General features: G+C 37.4%; 1 protein-coding gene across 1 annotated transcript in view; it reads right to left on the reverse strand.

The window, feature by feature from the left end:
* LOC138823000 (disintegrin and metalloproteinase domain-containing protein 18-like) overlaps positions 1-26,064 on the reverse strand; it is a 68,271-nt gene extending 42,207 nt beyond the window's left edge. The window contains exons 1-11 of the mRNA XM_070015943.1: positions 25,931-26,064; positions 24,991-25,067; positions 19,779-19,834; positions 17,349-17,427; positions 16,877-16,953; positions 15,194-15,371; positions 9,865-9,930; positions 6,010-6,081; positions 5,645-5,811; positions 4,342-4,423; positions 1,014-1,150 (exon numbers count right to left, since the gene is read on the reverse strand). Coding sequence (XP_069872044.1) covers positions 1,014-1,150; positions 4,342-4,423; positions 5,645-5,811; positions 6,010-6,081; positions 9,865-9,930; positions 15,194-15,371; positions 16,877-16,953; positions 17,349-17,427; positions 19,779-19,834; positions 24,991-25,067; positions 25,931-25,994 — 1,055 coding nt within the window. The 5' untranslated portion in view covers positions 25,995-26,064. The remainder of the gene's footprint in view (positions 1-1,013; positions 1,151-4,341; positions 4,424-5,644; positions 5,812-6,009; positions 6,082-9,864; positions 9,931-15,193; positions 15,372-16,876; positions 16,954-17,348; positions 17,428-19,778; positions 19,835-24,990; positions 25,068-25,930) is intronic.
* Positions 26,065-26,293: the final 229 nt, after the last annotated feature.

Genomic DNA, 26,293 nt, shown 5'->3' on the forward strand with positions numbered 1-26,293 from the left:
TTATGAAACTTTACTGAAAAATTTATAACTGCTAAGTCATCTAATTTGCATACTTCTGGAATAAACATGCCATTGATTTTTTCTAGACTGATTCATCCTAGTGAACTTTTCATAATATTATTGTCCTAATGCATATTGATTGTTTTTCTAGGTGGAGAGTGAGCCTACTTGCAAATTAAGGAGATATTTTCTTCTTCAAATTCTTCCTGTTAATTTCCCTCACAATATCAATCAAAGCAGCAGTACTCTGTAACATTATTAAAGGGACATAAAGCATCTTTTACTTGAGAAATAAAGACTGTAACAAAAATAGCAGTAGTATCATATTTCTAGAATATGTTCTAGTTCTCATTAACTTCAAGTGTATCTCTCAATCCTTTGAATGAAAATTTCTTTTTTTCCTTTTTTTAAAGCTTTATACTAATGTATATTCATGTTGTCTTTTCAGTGAATTCTTTTTCCAGTTTTTTTTAAATTTCTTAATAATAGGAAACAGTGCTTTCCAAGCTATTAAATCACCTAGAATATATTCCTTGTGAAATATTTTCAAGTATAATACACCTTTCCAACATAAAAAATCAACATAAAAAATTTAAAGCCAGGTGCAGTGATTCATGCCTGTAGTCCTAGCTATTCAGTAGGTGGAAATCAGGAAAATGACAGTTCCAGGCCAGGCAAGCTAAAGAGTTAGTGAGACCTCATCTCAACCATAAGAAGCTGGGCAAGGTGATACACACTTGTCATTTCAGCTACATCGATATTCTAAATAGGAGGATCATGGTCCAGGCTGTCACAAATACAAATGCAAAAGCTATTCAAGGAATAATTAAATTTTGAAATTCCAGGTATATGACTTAAGTGGTAGCGGGCCTGTCTTGCAAGAGCAAGAATCTTAGTTCAAAGCCCAGAACTATAAAATTTTTTTTAAAAACCTCAACAATTGAAAAGTTTATTACATCTAAGACACAATCTTATCAAAGAACACATGAAATTAATTATTGAAAGATCCTTACACAGCTTCCTGTTGCATTATGCATGAAGCTCTCGGACAAGAACAGTTATTGATGTCATCATATGTCAATCCCATGTTAAGGCCAAGCAGTTGAGTTATCACAACTGAAAATCCCTCCAAACTTATATAGTCTGGATACTAAAATTAAAAAAGTGAAGAAAAAAGATATGTAAGAAGGAAAAGAAAGTAATAACATCAAATATTTTGATTCTATAAAATTTTACATTTTAATTTCCATGTTCAGCAACTTTATAATTCATTTACATATGCTATTGATATATAAATATATGCAAATTTTCAGATTGAGTCACATTAACCAGTATAAAAAGTAATCAAACTGTGACATTTTCTAGTTTAAAATTTAGCATATACATAGTCTATGGTTTGGAACACATAATATTTCTGATGCAACCAAATAAAACACTTTCACTTTAGTCAAATTAACAGATATTATTTCAATATGTCATGTGTTACATGTGATAGGAAAATGGCAGCAAGTATGAAGGAAATGGATTTTGCCCAAACCTGCCTTACAGAAAGGGGAAAAGATAACACATGAATCCATAAGAAACTTCTTATGTACAAAATTGGGGCTGGGAGGGTAGCTCAGTGGTAGAGCGCTTGTCCTGCATGCATGAGGCCCTGGGTTTGATTTCTCAGCACCACATAAGCAGAAAAAGCCAGAAGTGGCACTGTGGCTCAAGTGGTAGAGTGCTAGCCTTGAGCTGAAGAATGAGGGACAGCATCCAGACCCCAGAGTTCAAGCCCCAAGACCAATAACAACAAAAAATTAAAAATTTATCATTAATTTTATGAGATAGTTAAACAATGAGTCTGGGAAATGGCCTAGCACTGAATAGGAAATTTGAGCAGGGGTTAACTTAACAGGTTGAGGCATACCGTTGTGGTAGAATAATCTTAAGTGGGAAGTTTTTTGGAAAATGGTTGGTAGCAGTATAAAGCATTCTATGTTCAAATCATTTAACTCTGATAAATATCAAATACTATGTTTTTTTTATCATTATAAGCAAATTTTCCAGACATCCCTGCTTTCTATGTTAGTTGAAATTTATAATAAAATTTAAGTAAAGCTTAAAGAAAAAATAAGTTTTAGGTACGTATAATTATGACTGAAAACATAGAACAGGTCTAGAAATATGGAAAAATAGTTATTAGCTGTCCTTTGTAGGGGGCACTCCTGAAATAACTGAGCTAGAAAACTCTGGCATCAGAGTATGAAAGAAGGTAAAACCCAGATGAGAATGTAAGCTAGGGGTAACATGCAGGAGCCAGAACCTGAACTTTATTATTATTATTATCCAGCTGACAATAATCCCCCACCATAAAATCATGCAGCAGAAGAGATTCCCTTAAAACAAACTAAAACCCCAGTTAAACTGAACTAGACAAGAAATAGAAAAAATAATTAACACAAGTAATGAACATGAAGACATCACTACAGGGCCTGTGACAACTGCTTGTGGTGATGCACACCTGTGAACTAGCACTCAGAGACACAGGTAAGGGTACTGAAAGTTCCAGGGTAGCCTGGGCTGCTTAATAAGGTCCAGGTTATTCTGGGGTACACAGCAAGACCCTGTCTCAAGAACAGGGAAGAAAAACAACAACCAAACAACAAAAAGTTACTATGAGGGTGTATGTGAGTGAAAGAAAATGGAGAGAATAAGCACATATATATAGTAACAATATTATATTATGAATTATATTGTATAATATAATGATGTATCATACAATATTATATAATGATGTATTATGTATTATATTGTTTCATAATATTATCATATTATATATTATACATAATATATATATGTATACATGTTATGTACAGAATACAAGTCTGTAGCATGGACTGTCCCTGACTAACATGATCCACTTCAGGTAAGGAAGAAGTTTGGTCTTATTCATTCCCTTGTACATAATATAAAAGTCAGTTACTCATCTAGGCATTGGCAGTATAAAAATCAGCTACTCAGCTAGGCATTGGCGGCTCATGCTTGAAATCCTGGCTTCCCAGAAGACTGAGAGCTGAGGAGGTTGAGGTGAAGCCAGCCTATGCAGGAAAGTCCATGAGATTCCTATCCCCAATTAACTTCTAAACACTGGAAGTGGAGCTGTGGCTCCAGTAATAGAGCTCTAGCCTTGAGCACAAAAGCTCAGGGACAGTACACAGGCCCTGAGTTCAAGCCCTACTGCTGATCCAAAAAGAAAAAAAAAATCAGCTACTCAATCATGCTAAACAAAGCATGCTGGCAAAATTTCTGCAGAAGGAAAATTATTGCCAGTTTGCAAAATTTAGTATGGCTAAGGACAAATAGGATTGGAACAGACGTGATTCAGTGGAGTTTTATGGGAAAGTTTCCTATCCCTGGCCTGTAAAAGAGAAATTATTGATATGAAGAAATGTTAGCTGCTGGACAGACAGGAGTACACAAAGATGAAGACCCAGTGGGGTCTCTATGGTCTGCTAGAACATGACCCATTTCAGACCTGGCATAGCCCTAACACTACTCAGCTAAAGGCCAAAGATCTGCCCTGGACAAAGAGCTCTCTGGCTCTCCACAACATAGAGTGGCTGCTTTGCAAATAAACAGGAACATGTTGAGATAAAACAAATTTGTGAAAATCAAAAGGCTGACATCAGTAAGATGCATGGTAAGGGCCCTCTTGTCCCCTCTAGACACAATCTCTAAACTATCAGACAGAGATCATCTCCAGAGTCCAGCTAACAGGTTCTATAACCTCTTGGGGGGGGGGGGGAAGGAAAATAATCATACAACAGCCACATTGGAAATGGTAAGAACAAGAGTTTCTCTTGATCTACTTTATCCACCCTCAAGGTGAACAGCCTGGGAGAGGGCCCCTCTAAATGTGCCGCTACTGAGAGAAAAAAAGCAGATGTAGCACTCAACTTCCCGGCCCTCCTGGAAGGTCCATCTCTGTGCTGTCTGCGCCTCAATACTGAGGGAGTAGGAAGAAGGAGTAGGTGGTCCTCAACATGGTGTATCTCTGAAGGGTGAGGGATAGAAGGCAGGAGAAGAGAGGAGTAGATGCGGCTGTAAGAAGGAGTAGGGTTATCTCCAGAATATCAAAGCTGACTAGCAAAGTTTTAGTTTGATGGTTTGTTCTTGCTGTTTTGATTACACTTTACTTCTTGTGTTCGAAATTGATAACTAAACTCTTAAATGATGCTAATTTTATTGCAACAAAATGAATGAATAAACTATTGAACTACTACTACATTAGTACTTACAAAAGACATTGTAAGGTTTTATGAAGTCGTAATAGAAAGAAGAATGAAAATCACATACCAAAGCAATACCTGCATCATAATGTTTGGTGCATATCTTGCCAGGAAATGTTGCTCCCATGTGTTTAGGATGTTCCCTGTAACTGCATTATTTGAGCAGGGCTTGATTATCACAGGAGTTATTCAGAACAAATTAAAAACATATCATAAATCAAATGTTATTCTAATAAAACTTGTAAATGTACTAAGTCCTTGTCTGAATAATATCCAACATAGTATAGAAAATTGTTCATTAATCAAAATTGTAATTCATTGTAACACCTACTTTCTTTCCTCACCAGATTTGATAGGATTTTATTATTTCACATTGAATGTAGTTTTCCTTATTGTACATTCACTGGTTTGTTCACACAAGTTAAAAAGAAATGAGTTTACACTGGACACTGTGTTGGAAATGAACTTTACAACTTGGTCAGGAGGGGAATGGGGAGAGGAAAGGGAGAGAAAATGAGGGAGGGGGTAACAATGTTCAGAAAGAAATGTATTTATTACTGAACTTATGTAACTGTAACCCCCTTGTTCATTACCTTTACAATATCTATTTTTAAAAAGAAATGAGTTTAGAATTTGTAGAAGGGATTTTAGTTGGCCTAAAGATAAGTGTTTATTTTAAATTAAATTATTATCCAAAGAAAACAAAATAAATTCCTCTAAGTTAAAAAATGAACATGAAAGACATTAGCATAATTGGTAATGTTAAATAAATACTATCTACCTTTACATTATCATTAAGCTTAGAGTCCTCTGTATTCTTTAGTGAAGTTAAGAGCATAAAAAGAAGCTGGGCACTGGTGGCTCATGCCTAGTCCTACCTACTAAGGAGGCTGAAATCTGAGGAGCATGGTTCAGAACCAGCATGGGGATGAAAGTCTGTGAGACTCTTATCTCCTTAACCAAAAGCTGGAAGTGAAGCTGTGGCTCAAGTGGCTCAAGCATTGGCCTTGAGCAAAAAAGCTAGGGAAGTGCCTTGACCTTAAGTTCAAGCCCCAGGACCAGCACAAAAGAAAATGATGAAATATAGATTTTACATAAATTATACTTTAAAATATACTGGTATAGACTTAATTGTTCTGTTTTTATTTTTATTCTACTTCTACTTATACTGTCACCTCCATGGCAAAAGCGATAGATAGGTAGGTAGGTAGGGAGAGAGAGAGAGAGAGAGAGAGAGAGAGAGAGAGAGAGAGATTTTAACGTTTTCAAAAAGGTCTTACAAAAAACAAAGATACTATGAATGCATTACTTTGCCAACTTAGTAAATTATTTCTGCTTATTTTTATATTGTTGCAGAACTCTATGCTTACATAAGTAAATATGCTACATCATGAGGCTGTAGGGTCAGATACTCTTGTTTCCAGGCCCAAAATCTTTGCAATACATCATCAGCATCTCCATTGGTAGAAATTTGATTTGCGTGTGACCACAATTCCACAGAAGACAGTATAACAGTCAATTTGAAATTGGCAAACATCTAAAAGTAAAATGAATAGTATATTTTCCAAGTAGCATTAATAATTATATTAAAATAGCACCTAAAATGTTCTTAAAGTTCATCTGAACATTTTGAGTTTTAAACTAATCAGATGTTTAATTCATATTTTCATAATAAAATTGAAAACATTTTCGCCAATTTTTCATAAAAACAGAAACATGAAACACTGATACTTACAGTGTTGACAAGCCCAATAATCTGGATAATTTTCTGTGTTACAGCCATCACTTCAGAGCCCATGTAATCATACTGAAACACAAATTTTATTTTTAGAATTTTTTAAAAATACAAAGATACCAATTTTCCTAAGGAAAATAAAGCTTGATGACATTAAGTAGGAAAAGCATCGTGTTTATTGAACATTTAAAACATGCCAATGTAAGATGATCATTTTTGTAACAAGAAAGAATGCACAGTAAAACATCAACATTCAAAATCAAGAAGAACATGAAATTACTTGGAGTCACTAAAATAATTCTGCAGATTTACATTTGGATAGAGGAACTTCTGGAGCTAGAAACTTCCTATGAAACAGAGAATCAAAGCATGTTGTTGCAAGCAAGGTAATTAAGTAACAGTAAATAAATAAATAGAAAAAGCAATTGAAAATAGAAAAGCAATTGTATTTATAAGAGGAAATGCAGGAATCAGCAGAATGCATGGAGGCTTTGTGGATTAATAAATCAGTAAAGTCTGATAAAGAATGAGATGAAGTAATGGGAGAGGAAAGGACAAAGGAAGACCTTCTTCTCAGACTGTCAAGTTCTTAAGAAGACATAGACCCCCTTAAGAGCTTAAGGAATAGGATGCTCTTTAGCTTCACAATTTAAAAAACTAATGCTTGATACCTCTGCCTAAGCTGCCAATTTTTATAGATTTAAAATAAGGAGTCCTATCAAATCTTTGGAGCATTTTCAGTTGTTTACTCACAATTATAAACAGGTCAATGGATGTACTATTTTATAATTATTGAGGTAAAAAGTAATGTAAAACTTACATATTTCTGCTGACTGAATTTAAAGTTAAATGTCTGCACACTGAGTAACAGAAACAAACACCCACATTGAGATGGGTGCAGAAAGAAGAGTTGGCCACCAACTCCAACAAAGCATCAAGAGTCAATTGAGGGAATCCCAACTCCCCTGCTCCTCTCTGTGGAATAACAAGTTTGTATCATTCACAAGGCCTCCCATTGCCTCCTTTTTGAACAAGGCTTTCACTTTCAGCCATCTAGCTCCTAGAGTGGTAAGGGCTCTATCCAATTTAGTTGCCCTGAAGACAGAGAAGGATGGGCCTAGGGTCTCTGGCTCAGCCCCTCTTCTGGCTCACTCTGGAAGGAGTTTGTATTCCTTCCAGCTGCTTCTGGAGGGTCTGGCTTCTAAGCAGCCTAGATCTAAGCAGATCAATGATTGGTAAATTTTTCCTGGAAACTGAGCCAGCCAGAGATTGGGCCTTTCCTAAGCTTTCAACCTTCAGTCTTAAATCTAGGTCTTCAGCTTCTCCCAGGAAGAACCTAGAGTGTGGCGGTGGAGAGCTGTCTCCACACTCAGAAATGGTGTGTCTAGATATTGCTACTACACTATCTGTTTTGCTTCTAAGTAGCCCAGGTTGACATTGCACTTGTAATTCTGTCTCAACCTCCTTTGTGCTGGTCAAAATATTGTAAAGATGACAATTCTTCCCAAAGTGAACTAAACATTCAATGTAATCTCCAAATCAAAATGACACCAGGCACCAGTCGTTCACACCCAGGAGAAAAAGGTCTGAGGATCACAGTTCAAAGCCAGCCCAGGCAGGAACCTCAATGAGACTCCAATTAGTCAACAATTAGAGCTGTGGCTCAAGTGGTAAAACATTAGGCTCGAGCACAAAAACTCAGGGACATCTCCCAGTTCCTGAGCTCAAGCCCCATGACAGGCATGCATGCGCATGCGCGCGCGCGCGCGCGCGCGCGCACACACACACACACACACACACACACACAGTATTTTTGTATGTTTGTACACATCTATAAAGCGATTTGAAAATGGATTTAAATATAGAGGACTCAGAATATTAACAGCGGAGGAAAAGGGAAAAAGTCTGTTACAATGAAGCTGCAGTAAACGCAAAGTGCTCATAGTGTTGCTTCCACAGAATGGATGAAAACAACAAACCACACATGAGACATCTTTCCCATAAATGGGTTCACATATGGGAAATAACCCTAATCCCATCCCACTGCATACTGTTCACCAACTACAAATGCACAAAACTCCATTTGTAAAGGTAAGAAGTATGAATTACAAATGTAATGTCATTGGAAATAGTTAAAGGTAAGAAGTATGAATTACAAATGTAATGTCATTGGAAATAGTTAAGTACTTGGAGTATGAAAATAGTTCTTAAGATAAAAATAGGAAGTAGTGAAGAAAAAAATAATTGGGCTTAATATTTACCATAATTAAAAATGTATATCTCTCCAGGCACCAGTGAGTGGCTCAGACTTGTAATCCTAGCTACTTAAGATCTGAGGATCATGTTTCAAAGCTAGCTCAAACAGGAAAGTCTGGAAGACTTTTTATTCCCAGTAAACCATAGAAAACTTGTAAGTGGAGCTGTGGCTCAAGTAGTAGCGTGGTAGAGCTCCGACCTTGAGTGAAAAAGCTAAAGAACAGCACCCAAGCCCTGAGCTCAAACTCCAGCATTGGCATACAAAACTTGTACTGAAACTTTGACAACATAGTAGGACATAAAATTAATCCTCAAAAATCAATGGCTTTTCTGTGTATAAATAATAAAAGAGCATATCAAACATCAGGAAAGCAACTCCTTTTGTAATAGCCCCACAAAAAATAAAATACCTAAGAATTAACTAAGGAAATAAAGGACCTCTTTGATGAAAACTTTAAAAACCTGAAAAATGAAATTTAAAAACTAAGGAAGTAGAAAAACTTCCCACGCTCCTGGATTGGGAGGATTAACATCATGAAATGGCAATACTTCCCAAGGCTATGTACAAATTCAATGCCATACCTATCAATATCCCAACTGCATTCTTCAATGAAATAGAAGAAGCAACCCAAAAATTCATATGGAACAATAAAAGACCCCGAATAACAAAAACAATCCTTAGCAGAAAGAACAGTGCTGGAGAAATACCAATACCAAATTTCAAACTCCACTCTAAAGCCATAGTAATCAAAACAGCTTGGTAATGGCACAAGAATAGACCTCAGGACCAATGGAATAGAACTGAAGACCCAGAAATGAACCCGCAGACCTATAGCCACCTAATCTTCGATAAGGGAGCTAAAAAATAGAGTGGAAGAAAGACAGCCTCTTCAGTAAATGGTGCTGGCAAAGTTGGTTCAACACCTGTAGAAAACTAAAGCTAGATCCTTATATATCACCCTTGGCCAGAATCAACTCCAGATCAACTAGTCTGACGTTGATGATTAATAGAATTCCACTAGTACTGATTTTAAAAGATCAAAGATTTATTTTATTACAAAGTATATCAAGATACGTTTTGGGATAAAATTTTAAAATCCACAAAATGACACTATTATTAAAGTAACTTTTTATCTAGGAGAGATTAAAAATAAATGGTATGTGGACAAACAGCTGGGGTAAGACTGTTGGGTGAGATTTGAACAGAGCTGGGAAAGGGAAGATTTGCAGGACATGAGAAATTTGAGGATTTACTCAAATGTGAAAGTCACATTATCATTTATATAACACATAAAATAAAGTATCTTTATTAGAAAATATTGACAAATATCTCTATCATTAAAATAAAGGAGGGAAAGAAAAAAGTAAGGAAGGGAAAGAGGGAGGGAGGAAAGGAAAAGAGAAGGGAAGGGGAAGGAAGGGGAGGGAAAGGGAGGGAAGGGGAAGGGAAAGGGAGGGAAGAGGAAGGGAAAGGGAGGGAAGGGGAAGGGAAAGGGAGGGAAGGGGAAGGGAGTGGAGAGAAGGGGAGGGGAAGGAAGAAGAAAGGAAAGAGGAAGAGAAAGAGAAGAGAGGGTAAACAAGAAGAAAAATTCAGCTTACCAAAGCTTTTTCAACAATGATATGCATTTGTAGACACTTGGGTAATAGTTTTGAAGGAGCTTTTTCCTGAACGAACAATAATCAAAATTTATCAAATGTTAACGTGCATTGAATTTGTTAAGAGCCAAAGGTGACATGTAAAAGAGACACAAAAGATGCACATAAAGCCATTATGAGGACATATAAAATATAAAATATAAAAATTAATGGCACAGCCTAAAATTTTACTTCAAAGCATCCCAGTCTTAAAAAATCCTCAGTGAGCCAGGTGCTGGTGGCTCTGCCTGTCATTCTAGCAACTCAGGAGGCTGAGATCTGAGGATTGCAGTTCAAAGCAGCCTGGGCTGGAAAGTCTGTGACACTCTTATCTCCAATTAACCACCAAGAAACTGGAAGTGGTGCTGTGGCTCAAGTGGTAGAGAGCTTGCCTTGAGATGGAGAGCTGAGGAACAGTGCCCAGGTCCAAGCCCCATAACCAACAACAATAACAAAAAATCCCCAATGAGACTGCAGAGTATACCATGAGTCACTGAGAATTATGTCTCTCAGATGCTTTTGTTTTGTGTTTTGCATTTGAGAAAAGGTGTTACTTTGACAAAGCTCACCTCAAACTTGTAATCTTCTTGATGCATCAACTTCCCAAGTAGCTGAGATTATAGACATGTATCACCACCACATTCAGGTTCTATTTTGTTTTACTGTTATTAGTTTCCTGGTGTGTGTGTGTGTGTGTGTGTGTGTGTGTGTGTGTGTGTGTGTGTGTGTGTGTGTGTGTGTGTGTGTGTATACTCACGAGCTCGCACACTCATGCACACACACCAGTGCTGAGGCTTGAACTCAAGGCCTGAGCTTTTATTCTCAAGGCTAGAGCTCTACCACTTGAGCCATACATTCACTTCCTTTTTGTTTTTGCTAGCCATTGGAGAAAAGAGTTTCATAGGTTTTCCTGCTTGTGTGGCTTAGAACTGCAATCTTCAGATTTAAGCCTCCTGAGTAGCTAGGATTATAGGCATGAGCCATTGGTGCCTTGCTCTATTGAGCCTTTTAAAAATGGCCTCATAGCTGATTGGTTCAAAGTGGAATAATATGGATTAGAGACAGGGGATACCAAAGTAACAAAACTCTTTAATTACTCTTGTGAATATTTAATGACTAAAAAGTTAGGCTTTATTACATGGATAGATCTAAAACACCTTTATTCAGGAAATTATTTCTAACACTACATTTTTTTCTAAAAAGGATATCTGAGTTGCCTTTGGAGAGCGAGGTAGTGAGACAGTAAGGGCAATGATGATTATTTCCTATTATAGCCCTTCTAGTACTATTTGACTATACAAGCTATATAAAGTTTTAAGCATTTGAAAATCTAAGATTTTGCCATGTCTGAAATGATGATCCTTTGTCTTTAATTTGATACCTATAAAGTCTTTAGTCACTGATGGCTTAAAACAGCCTGGTAGGCTGTTCCTACCTCCTGTACTTTAGGCAGAAGTTGTTCTTGCCCTTTGCTATTTGTCTCTACTTTATCCTGCTTTGCTAAATAAACTTCCCCGAAAAAGAATATCTGAGTACATGAAGCCAAAATTGTAAGGATATTTTCAATGATCCTTGCATGAATAAGCAAATATGGTGGTATATACCTATTATTCCAACACTCAGGAAACTGAAATGGGAATCATGAGTTCAAGGTCATCCTGAACTACATAGGGACACCTTGTCTGAAGAAAAACATAACATAAGTAAAATAATAATTCTTGATATTATATTTTCTTACAAACATATTCTACATATAGACATACTTCTAATATTTGGAATGATTTACTTTTTTTTTGGTCGGTCATGGGGCCTGACCTCTGGGCCTGGGCACTGTCTCTCAGCTCTTAAGTTCAAGGCTAGAGCTCTACCACTTGAGCCATAGCATCGTTTCTGGCTTTTTCTGCTTATGTGGTGCTGAGGAATCAAACCTAGGGCCTTGTGCATGCAAGGCAAGCACTCTACCACTGAGCCACCTTCTCACCCCTGGAATGATTTACTTTTAAATATCATCTTCAAACATTATTCTATCACCTATGAGCTTATTCAAGATCAACTTTTTAAGTTTTTGTTAGCATTTAAAATTATGCACAATGTTCTTTTCTAAACACCATAATGCTGTCTTCCATTTTTTGTTTCAAAGTTAGCTTTATACTTGCTAAGCAGGTACTATACTGATTGACCCACACCTCTAGACCATTTTGCTCAGGTTATGTGAAATAGGGACTGGCTTTTGCTTGGGGTGGCCTGGATTGCATTACCTCTATTTTTTTTGTTTGTTTTTGTGGTTGTGGGCTTGAATTCTATGCCTGAGTGCTGTCCCTCAGCTCTTCAGCTCAAGGCTAGCCCTCTACCACTTGAGCTACAGCGCCACTTCCGGTTTTCTGGTGGTTTATTGGAGATAAGAGTTTCACGGACTTTCCTACCCGGGCTGGCTTTGAACCTCGATCCTCAGATCTCAGCCTCCTGTGTAGCTAGGATTACAGGTGTGAGCCACCGGTGCCCTGCTGCATTCCTTCTATTTTATGCTTCATTCCATAGTTGGGATCAGAAACAAGTATCACCATACCCAGCCTTTTCTCCTGAGAGAGGTTCTTATGAACTTTTTCCCCTGGGCTGTTCTAGAACTGTAATTTTGATCTCTACCTCCCAAATAATTAGGATTACAGGTATGAGTCACTAGCACCTGACCAGGATGATCATATTTTTAAATTAAGTAAAATGCCCTTTCAGTCAGTGATAACATAGTTGCACATTCATAAGAAATTTAAATGTTGGGTTATATGGGCATAAAAACTAAGAATATTTTAAGCCAAATAAATTGCATTACTATTATTTAACCTCATTTATTTATTTCTACTTTAAAATTTTTTTATTATCTTTAAAGAGTTGCCATTCAACAAAGAAGTTTATGAGTATATCTTGGTCAATGTCATCCCTTTCACTGAATAGTCTCATTGGATCATTTTTAAATGAGATATTTTTCAAATAGTTTTCTCATATGTGTATGGTCCTACTAATTATTGACCTGCTAAAAGAAAAAAAATCACATAATAAACATGCTGATTTATTACTTTGCATTCATCAATGTCTTAAAAATTAATTTCCATTTTAGTTACTCTTAATGTGTCTTTATAAAAACTTCAGATGAATGTTGACATGGCTTCTACACTGCAACTTTTATGAATTGTGTATGCATATCACCAATTTAAAGTCCATTCTGCTGGAGATGATAGCTCCTGACTCTGATCCTAGTGACTTGGGTGGCAGATCATGAGAGCTTCAAGCTTTAGAATCTGTCTCCAAGCACTGGAAATTACCCAGAGAGCTCAGGACCTTCTGTACCATTCACTTATAGACCTCCAATGGTTACATCTTAAAGAGATGTAGTATATTATGAAAATCAGGAAATCAAAATCGATGCAATGAGTATACGCCAAGTTTTTTGATACATGGACAGTTGCAAGTAACATACAGACGACTCCACCCCTATAAAGATTTCTACTGACATATGTATTTTGTAATGCGAGGGCTCAAACCAGGGACACTGCATTCTAGGCACATGCTGTTACCCTGAGCCCCACCCAAGTTCTCATTGCCATGCTTCTTTAAAGGCATTTGCTCTGACCTCCCCATCATCTTGAATTCTCTAATTCTGCCCATGGCCATTTAAAAAATGTATATAATCTTCACACATTGCTTTGATTTACTCTTAATACTATCCTTGAGACTCACCCAAGCTACAGACTTACGCTTTTTTTTCAAGTCAAATTGTATCCAGCTTTATCAAAGATACTTTTCATCAGCAGCCATGTTATTTCAGGAGGACAGGGAAGGCACTGTTTAATGATATGCAACTACTTTTAAACTCCTTCCTGGATGGCATGTCAAAGTCATAAAGCCACTATAAAACCTACTGACATCTTCATCTGAAGCCAGGAGAGGATGGACATTTCACATCACACACATCGTTTGATACAAGCCATCCATGGCTTGTAGGAAGTACAATGAAATGGCAGAATTATCTACCTGAAGAGTCCCAGTCCAGTAGAGACCCTTGATCTTTGGAAAACACCATCTCATAATGCCACTGCCAAACCTGAATTGCCCAACACACTGGCAAATGAATTTTGAGGAGTCAGTCCTGCAGGATTGTAGTTTGAACTGAGTTAAGTCTACACTGATGATGGTGAGTGGTGCGGAGGGGGGATGTGATGATTTTGGAGTTTCCCATACCACAAGGGATTTGTCCCTTAAGAGCTAAGGGGAAAAGCTCTTAAATCTCACAAGAATGAGTGGAAAGTTCCTGAGAACCAAAAAGACAGTTATGGCTTCTTAGAGCCATTGTCTCCTGGATCTCCAAAAAACGCTCACAGTAGATATGATTAAGAGTCCTTCATGAGGCTACCTGTGGCAGGAAAAAGGAGTGGAAGGTCAACCACTACCGAAACTGCCCAAGCCCATGTACCCCATCTTATTTATAATTTTTTAAGGCTCAAATCATCAGTGAATGGGAAAAGAGGCTTGTGGCTCACATGACCTGGTAAAACACATAATGCTAGAAGAAAGAAGAAGGTGGAAACTACCCCAGGAGAGAAGAAAAGAAATACTTGTTAGATCCAGCATTACATTTGGAGGAGAAGGTCTGGGACCTCTGTAAAGACAGCACCTCCAAACCATGGGTCACAGTGTCTCTGAAGAAATGCTGCATAGAACATCATTAAACTTGCAAAATAATACTATGTACTTTCCCAGATGTTTTATATAAAGTTTGGGTGGTGTATCTCAAGTTTTTAAAAAAAGACAAAATATAATCATGGAAGCAGCACTGTGTTCAAACTGGTAGAGCGCTAGCCTTAAGTTAAAAAGCTCAGGGACAGAGAACATGCCCTGAGATCAAGCCTCATGACCAGAAAAATAAAAAAATCTTATAGTATTGTGTCCTGGGGCTTGAACTCAGGAACTGGGGGCTGTCCCTAAGCTCCTTTAGCTGAAGGCTAGCACCCTACCACTTTTAGCCACAGCACCACTTCTGGTTTTCTGATGGTTAATTGGGGATAAGAATCTCATGGACTTTCCTACCCAGGCTGGCATCTAACTGTGATCCTCAGAACTCAGCCTCTTGAGTAGCTAGGATCACAGATGTGAACCACCAGCTTCTGGTGGATATAATAAATTACATAAAAACAATAAGATTATATAATCTTCTTACTCAGTAACTAACTTCCTTTAATGACTACAAATGTCCTATAGGAATATGTTCCTGGCATGCTATGATATCAGCATGCCCAGTTACCTGATAGCTTAAGTGAATTTTATAGAGCTGGTCATTCTGAAAAATGCTGCCATAATTTCCTACTAGCATGGGAACATCTAGATTGACATTTTTCATTTGATAAATGATGTGCTCAAATTTTGGTGAAGATTCCAGTGGTTCAATTCCATAGGTGATATTTTCCAACTGTAGAAATCCCCTAAGATTCAGAAACACAATAACAATTAAAATCCAGCCAATGATCCTATCATAGCTATAATCTGTAGTATACACAACTTTGTTAAATAAAATATGGCATTTGCAGGGGAGAAAACAAATGATGTTAATTCCCTAGAAATACTATCTCACAGTCCAACAAAATGAATACCAGGAAACTGAAGAAATGGAGTAGTATCAACTACAAAAAATGAATAAAATCCCATCATTTTCAGAAAACTTGACCAAACTCAAGATCATTATGTTAAGTAAAAAAGTCAGACTCAAAAAGTTAAATTTTTTTTCTCTCATATTTAGAATCTAGATTGTAAGAGAGAGAACATTAAAATAGGGTAGCAATAGGGTAGTTGGAAAGGTGAATACAATCAAATCATAATATATGTACATAGCAAATGACATGATGTAACTCATTACTATGTATAATTAATGCCTTAATAATTATGATTAAAAATATATTAGTATCTTTGTGTGTGTGTGTGTGTGTGTGTGTGTGTGTGTGTGTGTGTGTGTGTGTGTGTGTGTGCTGGTTCTGGGGCTTGAATTGTTGAGGTCTTTCCTTGAGCTTTTTTGCTCAAGACTAAGTGTTCTTCCACTTAAGCCACAGCTCCACTTCCAGTTTTTTGCTGGTTAATTTGAGATAAGATTCTCCTGGACTTTCTGCTCAGGCTAGCTTCAAACCATGATCTTCATATCTCAGCCTCCTGAGTAGGTATGAGTGACAGGCACCCAGCTTATCTATTTAGTATTTATTAGAATTATGAAGACTGTCCTGCCGAGGATCAAGATATTTGTTGAGAATCCTCTGAAGAAAGTTCTACTTGTTACAGATATTACAGATTTTTAAGATGAAGGAAATTAAGCAGCTGTGCAGAATGCCCATCTAAAGAGGTTCATACTCATGAAAGCACATTAGACAATGTTACTTTTTTAAACCTACAGAAATAAATTCTAGAAACTAGGATACTAATATGAAAGGGAAGCAGAAATAACTTTTTTCTCTACTCTTGACTCTCTGTCCTCTGGCACACTTCAGACAGTTTATCAATGCCTCTCAACAGTGGGCAAGGATGACCAAAATCACTTAACTCTGCCCTTTTACCTCTGAGACATCTTCTAAAATGGTTCTTTTATATCTGCTACTACATGGAGGTTGATATTGACTATCGTATTTAAAATCACTAACAAAAGGTGTTTCCCATAATTGAGATAATGATAGTGATAGCACTGACTTTCTGGGGATGTCCTAATGTTTCTTTTTGTGGCACTGTCCCTTCCTGCCTGGAAATGTCTCCATCCAATGCCCTGGATGATGCCATCTGAAAGGAAACTCAGATCCAAGTACTCACATCAAAATAAACAAAAGCAAGTCCATCACGAAAGAGTCTTTTCAGTTTGGATTTTAGATTTTCCCTAATTTATGTCAGATAGCCAGTATTTTTTATTGTAATGCATTCTTCCATTTATAAATATCTTGTAAGCAAATATTACCTGAGGCCAGAGCAGGCACTGAGGGTCACAACAGAATTTGGAAATTCAGCAATATAACCTCGGTAATGACAATGCATCTGAGAAAGTGGACAGACAGAGAAATATACACGTTCTTATGAATATGAATATGAAACATCTCCAGACATACAGCTCAGGGCTTTAAGATTTGATTATATGAAAACTGTGAATCATATAAAATTATTAATGCAAATTTTGAGAAAAAATATGTGACAATTCTCTTCCCTTCATATTCCAGGGGACTCATAAATATCTTTTTGCACTTGAGTTTCATCCTCTACCTGCCACTTCCACATGCAACAGTCAACCATAGAATATAGAATAGGGCAGAGTTACACAGAACAAAACATCCATATTAGTTTGTCAACATGAAACAAAATATCCCAATGGTAGTGGTATGTTCACTTCAACACAAAAACAAAAATTAAAAATATCTAAGACATCTAATTCTTACCATAAAATATGAAGACTCAGAATGCAAAGATCCAGTTTCATTATATGTATAAATCAAAAAATTCTGGGATAAGAATGAGCTAAAAAAACAAATCAATAAATAAAGTTTCAGTTGTGGATTAATCATGAATACACGCACTAATTGAAATAAATATTAAGTGTATAGAATTGGTATGACATGATTTAATGACAGTTATTTTAGTGTGGCATATTTGAAACTGAAAACTGGTATTCAGACTCTAGACTCTGGAAGAGACTATTACTCTGTGATTAGATATTTGTATTTGTACTTGTATATGGTATTTCCTGCTGTGTATTTCTATGACAGCCTTTTCTGGGGCTGGAACAAAGCAGTAAATAAAAAACAAAATCTCTGCTTTTATGGCAGGAACGGAAACTTCTACTAGTTAGACAACAATAAATAAGATCTGGATGCTGTAGTGGTTACAAAGATGTACATAGTTTTGGCCTGAAAAGCTCACTGCAGAGATGACTGGAGACAGGAAGAACAAGTCATAGAGATTTTTATAAGAAAGTAATTCCAGACAGGAAAAAAAAATTCATGGAGCCTGAGGCAAAAATGCACTTGCATGTATACAGAACAATTCTGGCAATGGGTGAAGGAGACAGACAGTAGTATTAGGTGGGTCATGGGAAGGAGGAATTTCTGGATGGTAGAAGCTGGTGAAGACAGAAGTAGACCAACACTTGAACATTGAACTAAGTCAGACTCAACACTATTGAGAAAATTTGCATTGCAAGGATGAAGAAGCCTGCAGAACAGTTAGGAGGCTTTTAGTATCATCCATGCCAGTCATAATTAGGGCTTGATCAGCTCTATAATACTGGCAGAAGCTTCACTATAAATACAGTTTAAGGGAGAACACACAAGATTTGATTTCTCACTGGATCTGGGGAAAAAGAAAAGAAAAAATATGCCTAAGATGTGTCCATGGTATTTTCCCCTTCATTTTCTTTTATTTTTTTTATTAAAGTAACTGGAAGAGTAAAGTTGCCCTTATTAAGGTAATTTATCAAAAACATAACTTTAGAAAGAAGATCAGGAGTTAATCTTCATCAGTAACTGCATGGATCTTAGTAAGCATGTGATTACCAAATAAAAAGATAAACATCCTCTGGATGTCTTCAAATGAATGAGGCAAGTATGAATTTCAGAGCACCTACCACCTACACTGCACTTAAATACAGAAGACTGAATGAAACAGATAGACAACTGATTACAGAATTAAAATAATTCAAGAACAGTACCATGAACTATTCTAAGGTTGGAGAGCAGGGAAGGAATTTTGTCTTGACAGAGGAGTAATAATAATGGCAGGAGACCAGAAATCTGTTACATTCTGATAAACAATGAGGAATATATTTTATGGAACAGATTCTGACCACCAGCAACAAATGCTGTCAATTGGCAGAGTTAAAAATGGTGACTAAAAAATCAGCCATGACATAAAAGAAAATACAAAAAGCATTGATAAGCTTGCCAAAAATGTTCTTAGTGAAAAAAAATGTCATGGGGGAATGAAAGACCAACATAAGGTTCATAGACCTCAATTAAGCAAGAGCAGTCAGGAATTCAATGAGAATAACTTTCTCCAGCTTTGTTCAACTGTAAAGGTATAAGTAATGCAGATAAATAATGGTTGCAGTGTGCTTTAAAAATCTCAGGCTATGGCTGGGAAAGTGGCTCAGGGGTAGAGTGCTTGCCTTGCATGCATGAGGCCCTGGGTTTGATTCTTCAGCACCAGGTAAGTAGAAAAAGCTGGAAATGGCGCTATGGCTCATGGCAAAAAAAAAAAATCTCAGGCTAAAACCAAGCTGATTTTTAATACAGTACGTTGAGGAAATGCAAATCAGGATATAGAAAGTAGACTGATTGTGGCCTGGAATTGTGGGCAAGCACAGAGCTTGACTAAAATGAAACAAGGGCTCTGAAATGGGGAAGGAAGTGTGTTAGGTGCTGATACCTGCAGCAATGTATTCAAGATTGGGATATCCCTGAATGGTACTCATCAGTGAACCTCATTTGTGAAATATCTCCCATAAGGTAATTAAAAAATAAAGGTTTATAATTAATACATCATAGAAACCATGCCACTACTTGACTCTCCCACAATAACCTTTCATTTTCAGACATCTTTAATATTTAAGTTACTCAGTACTTAAATTACTTGGGTTCAATGACATATTTAAATGGAAATTTCCAAATATATACTTTATTTCTTAATTTAAATAACACCAAAATCTGGAAAACTAAAAGACAAGATCCACATAAATCTATGGCCTATGGAGCAAAATTGAAAAATGATAGAAACAAGTCTACATTATATTGCATTCCTAAATTTAATTATTATAAAAGAAACTTTAAAAGAGCAAAATCTAAGAATAAAAGTTTCCCTTTTTCTTAACGTACTGTTTTCTGAGATGCAAGGTAAATGGTTTCCCATCAATGGTAACACTATAAAACACCTAAAATAAAACAAATCAATAAATATGACTCAGTAAATCAGATATATGTATTTTTATTAAAGTTAATAAAAATAACTCATAGTATATTAAAAATGAACATTTTCTTTAGAACTTATATAACTAGCGAGAATGTGTGCCCAGAAGACATTGTGCAAAAGGCAATGTACTCATTACCTGACTCATGTAATTGTAATCTTTCTGTACATGACCTCTATAATAACAATAAATTAAATTTGGGGAAAAAAGAATGTGTGCCCAATTAATTCTCACACAATGTGATTGATTTTACGTGTATGGTTGACTTGATGATAAGAAACATAATACATTTTGAAAAAAAATTACTTTAAAATATTTAGTACTATATTAATTGCCTCTATCTTAGAAAGATACTTTTAAGTCAAAATAAATACAACATGACTGCAGGCTTATATTACACAGTATATATTATGAAACAACTCATTTAAAAATGTGTCTATTATACATATATAACTTAAATACATTTATCAACTCTCAATATATAAAAACATGAGAATAATACTGAATGTGGTGGTTTGCACCTGGTATCCCAGCTACTTGAGAAGCAGAAATGGGAGGCAAAAACACAAGACCTTATTTGTAAATAACTAAAGTAAAAGGGCTGAGTGGCACAGCCCAAGTGGTAGAACACTTGTGTAATGCTTTAAGTTCAAACCCAGCACTGTAAAATAAATAAAACTGAAATGGAAAAAAAACCTTGAAGGACTGTGCAGGTTAGAAGCCATTATGGAATGCCATAGTACCAAGGTAAAGGGTCATCAAGCACTAGGAGCTCCAGAGATAGGAGGTGACTATGGAACCAAACAGATTAAACAATGGGACTAGGTCTATACCTATGTTTATTGCAGCATTATTTACTATAGCTAAGATATGGAACCAACCCAGATGCCCCTCAGTAGATGAATGGATCAAGAAAATGTGGTATATATACACAATGGAATTCTATGCCTCCATCAGAAAGAATGACATTTCCCCATTTGTTAGGAAATGGAAAGGTTTGGAAAAAATTATATTAAGTGAAGTAAGCCAGGCCCAAAGAAGCATAGGTCCCATGGTTTCCCTTATTTGCAATATCTAGTATATGTATGAGTCAAGCAGAAAAGGTCAGATAAGGTGATGTTAAGTGAAATGAACCCCAAGATAGGGACACAAATGGTTTTATCTTCCTTGCTATTGTTTCTAACGTATTTATAAGGTACCATGTGATTTTTTGTTGCTTTGTATGTCCCTCCCCCATGGTATAATCCCTGTTTTCACTGTATTTGATGTTGGTACAATTTGGGGAGGGGAAGGGAAAAAAACAAATTGTTTAAATAGGGATACAGATTGACCCTTTGCAATAATGAGATGCACAAGATGATATGTCAAAAAATGAACTTTACAACTTAGGCGGGGGGGGGGAGGGAATGGGGTTAGGGGGAAAGGGGTAGCTGAGAAGGTAGGAGGGAAACAAAGCAGGAGGCAGCAATACTGGATAAGAAATATACTCATTACCTTGCTCATGTAACTGTAACCACTTTGTACAGTATTTTCACAATAAAAAACTTAAAGAAAATACAGACTGTCATCTATCCTGGCAACTTCCCCAAATTTTTTATAAGCTAAACCAATCTGAAACGAGACAATCAGTTTTAAGCTGCAACAGAGTATGTAAACTTGGTAGAGAGCAACTGAGCAGTGCTACTTAAAACTGATTAGGAACACCTAGGAGCATTCCCTAGTGCAAGGAGCACACAGACTCAGGCCAGATGTTAATAAACAGCAGAGACAAACCTTATCCCATTGCTCCCTTAAAACTTATGTAAGCTACTACAGTAAATCCAACATATTATTCCAGATCCAGTGAAAAACAGAGGCAATGAAAAAAAAATCTCCTAGGGAGAAAGGCACTGATAGCTCATACCTGTAATCCTAGTTTCAGCTATCTGTAAGATTGTGGCTCAAAGCAGCCCAGGAAGAAAAGTCTGTGAGACTACATCTCTGAAATAACTAGCTGAAAGCAAGGCTGTAATCATGGTTTAAGTGGTAGAGCATTAGATGAGTAATCAAATCAAGCAAGCACAAGGCCCTGAGGTCAAACCCTGATACCACAAAAAAAGTCTGACAATTTCTCAAGTTCAGCAGCAAGTACAAACTTTAAAAAATTCTGAGTTCAAAAACATCAAGAGTGACAGATAACACATTCAGCAAATAGAATAGAAACCATAATGTATTAGAGTGAAACAGGAACTTAATATTTGGTATCTTTAGATAGTATGCTCAAGAAGCAAGAATTAGGTGTAATTCAGTATTTTACAATTTTTCTACTGCTTACCAAGGGCTTATTAAATGGCTATCACTGTCTCATGCCCTTTTTATGTCTATTATGCTAATAAAAAACAACAGAAATAAATATGATGCCAAAGGCATCATACAACTTTAAATGTTTTATATTAGAATATGTAATTTATATATGGGGATTATATAATGATAAAGAAGTCATTTCTCCAAGAAGCTATAACAAACATTAATGTATATATGTCTTTAAAAGAAATAGAGCATCAAAATACATGGAGTAAGATGAGTGTGTGCCACAACCCTGTCTGTAATCTAAGTTGCATGGGAAGCTGAGACAGAATGATAACTCAAACCAGGCTGGACTCTCTAGTGAGTTTCAGGCCAGCCTGAGAAGATGCTGAATCTACTCTAATACTTGGGTGTTTAACAGCTCTCTATAACAATTGCACAGATCCAACAGAAAGAAAGTCAGTAAGGACACGGTGGTTAACTCATCAGCACCATCTGTCAACTCCATATAATTGTCATTTATATAGCTAGTCATGCATCCTCTATTTCATCCAGTCGTAGTAGAACACACATTCTTTTCAAACTCAAATAGAGAAAAACCTATTCTGGACCATAAAACAGACCATAGCAAATATAAACTGACATATATCATATAAACTGTGCTCTTAGACCAAAATGGAAAGGAATTATATTGCTAGGCTTGTGCTCTATCACTTGAATCACACTGATCAGTATGAAAATGCAGGCTCCAAACCAGTAAGTCAAGTGGCTATTTTTTTAAAAAAGATAATCAGTGTGGATGAGGGTGTAAAGAACTTGGAACCCTCATTCACTATAGATGAGAATAAAAAAATGGAAAATGATATGAAAATTTCTCAAAAGCTTAGAAATAGACTATCATTTAATGTACCAATGTAACTATGGTTATACTCCTAAAGTGCTTATTAGCACATATATATATATATATATAAAACATATATATTAAAATACTACTGAGCTTTAAGGAAATTAATATCTGAACAGCACACAGAACCTAGAGGTCATCATGTCAGGTGAAACAAGCCAGTTACAGAAGATAAATACTGCAAGGTTCCACTATATGAGGTATCTATGACAGTCAAACTCCAAGAAGCAGAGAATAGAATGAGATTGTCAGTGTCTACAGAAAGGAAGAGGTAAAGACTCCACATAGAGTTCCCCTATGACCCAGCAATCCCACTTTTTGGGCATTTACCCAAATGATCACAAACAGGACCATACTAAAGCTACCAGCACAACTATGTTTATTGCAGCATTATTTACCATAGCTAAGATCTGGAACCAACCCAAATGCCCCTCAGTAGATGAATGGATCAAGAAAATGTGGTATATCTACACAATGGAATGCTATGCCTCCATCAGAAAGAATGACATTGCCCCATTTGTTAGGAAATGGGAAGACTTGGAAAACATAATATTAAGTGAAGTAAGCCAGGCCCAAAGAAACATAGGTCCCATGGTTTCCCTTATTTGTAGTAACTAGTATGTGTCTGAGTCAAGCACAAAAGGTCAGATATGTTGATGTTAGGTGAAATGAACCCCAAGGTAACTATTCAAATGTTTTTTTACTTTCATGTGATTGTTTCTAACATTTTTATAAGATGATTTCTTTGTTACTTTGTATGTCCCTCCCCCACGATATAACCCCTGCTTTCACTGTATTTGATATTGGTATAATTTGTGGAGGGGAAGGGAAAAAACAAATCGTTTAAATAGGGATACAGGTGGACCCATTGCAGTAATAAGAAGTACAAGTCGTTATGTTGAAAAATGAACTTTACAACTTTGGCAGGGAGGGGAGGGGGAGATTGGAAGGGATAAGGGGATAGGAAGGGGAAACAAAGGATGAAGCAAAAATGCTTGATAAGTAATGTACTCCTTATCTTGCCCATGTAATTGTAACCCCTCTGTATGGTATTTTCATAATAAAAAAAATTTTAAAGAAAGGAAGAGGTAGGGGTCTTGTTCAGTGAGAATAGGGTCTCTGAACTGAAACACGAATTTATTCTTTAAATCTGGTCCTCAGCATAGTGCATACAGTAGGTGTTTTCTCTATTGTACACTTGGACAGTTGTTAAAAAGGATAGAATTCTTGTTCTTACCCAAAATAAAAGTACACAAAGAGATGTCTGATGGTGATGGAATGTATTTAGTGTATTGATTGCCATAATGCTATGATGGCTGCATGTATATGTCTAAGCTCACCAAAATGTGTGCCTTTCATATATTCCATTTTTATATCAAGTATGTCACAGTAAAACTTTCAAAACGTAAAATAGTATCCTCTATTGTAGTAAAATAGCTCCAAGAATTCCAAACACAAACTACTAAAATGTAGACAAATAGTGGAACTCCTCATGTCCTCTTTCAGTAAAAAGCATTTCTGGCCTGTTCAGTTTCTGTATTCTGTGCTTCCTGACTTGGTGCTATGCAAGTAAGCAGTTTTGCAACTTCTTTTTTTAATACTCTATTCGCATACTGCAATCTTTTTCTTCATTATCAAGCTTACATGGCACTTTCTCCCTTCTCTCCCCCTTTTCTTCCTTCCCTCCTTTCCTTTCTTCCTTCCTTCCTTTTTTATTCACACCCTCCTCACCCTTCTTTGTTCCTCGGATTATCACATCTACTAGTTCTGATGCTTGTAGGTCTAATTTTGCAATGTTTATATTTTATCAAAACCAATTTCTCTATCAAAGGGCTTCAAGAGAGTTAAATCAACATACACATGCTTTCCAAGTGATTATGAATTAGTATGACTAAGTACCAGTCTAAGTGCCAAACTCATGACTACTTACTTGCTCCTCTGACACTTCCCTCCCACTTGGCCTTATCTTCCGGGGCACTGTGAGGTGCAGCAGTATTCCTTCCGCACCTGAAGCGAGAGTGTGCTTTTCTAGTGTTCTTGATTTCCCTTTGCATTATTTATTTTCTTAGGTAAAGAAAGGTCATGGTTCAGTAAGTATTGAGTGAGTGCCTACCTCTAGGGCTCTAACACAGCAAACTGTATATTTCGCCCACCCTCCTTCTTGGTGCTCAGTTAACAGTGGTTGAAGATGGGGATCATCGGTGGCTCATGCTTGCAATCCTAGCTACTCCATCCTGGGAAGGAAGGTTCTTTGGACTCTTACCTCAACTTAACTACAAAAAAAAAGTTGGAAGTGGAGCTGTGGTTCAAGTAGTAGAGCACTAGTCTTGAGCAAAGAGCTCAAGGACAGAACCCAGCACCCAGGCCCCGAGGTCAAGCCCCAGGAGTGGCATGTGTGTGTGCACGTGCACATGCGCACGTGAACGCGCGCGCGCACACACAAACACACACACACACAGGGCTTGACATACAAATAAAGGAACAGGTGGTCCTGTGGCTCAAGGCTCACCCTACTTGTGTCCACAGCCGGGCAGAGTTGAGGGCTGTTGCCCTCGGGACTCAGAGCCAACTGTGGGCACTGCTTGCACACTTGTAAGGTCCAGCACTGGGCCAAAGGCGCGGGGACACTGACCAGGAGTCTGGGGCTGAGTCCCTGAAGTGAATGCAGCCCAGACTCCACTGACATCGGTGACTCGCCTGGCCTGGTTTGGGGCTTAGGGAGAAGGTGGTGAAGTAGGGTAGGCAGCAGCAGAAATGCAGGAAACGGGTAGTGAGGGTCTGCGGGCTAAGGGACATGGTTTCCCAGCAAGGAGGGTGGCAAACATGCCCTCAGCAAGGGGGCAGCGGGGTGCCTGCGGACTTGGACTTACCCAGGCAGGCCGGCAGCGTTCCAAGCTCAGCGAGCAGCGCCAGGAAAAGGAACATGGTCGTCATCCAGGGCACCTGGCACACACAGCCCGGACGGAGGCGGTTGGGCAGGGATGAGGCGCGTGGTGCCCTTGGCACGTGGGTCAGATGCGGGGCCAGAGGCCTGTGCGAGAATGCGGTTCCAGCGGGGAAGGATGAGCGCACACATGTGTGACCGGCGGGCCAGAGCCCTCTGGAGGGATAAACAGACAGATGAGCATGCTGGGCCTGCACTAAGGACAGCAGGCAGGACTGCAAGGCTGGACCCGAGGCCACATGGCTGGAGAGAGACACTACTGTCTCTGTCTTCCCCACACACATGTGTC

Source organism: Dipodomys merriami, unplaced genomic scaffold (assembly GCF_024711535.1).
Source record: "Dipodomys merriami isolate MVZ:Mamm:240054 unplaced genomic scaffold, mDipMer1.0.p SCAF_12, whole genome shotgun sequence".
NCBI classification, from domain to species: domain Eukaryota; kingdom Metazoa; phylum Chordata; class Mammalia; order Rodentia; family Heteromyidae; genus Dipodomys; species Dipodomys merriami.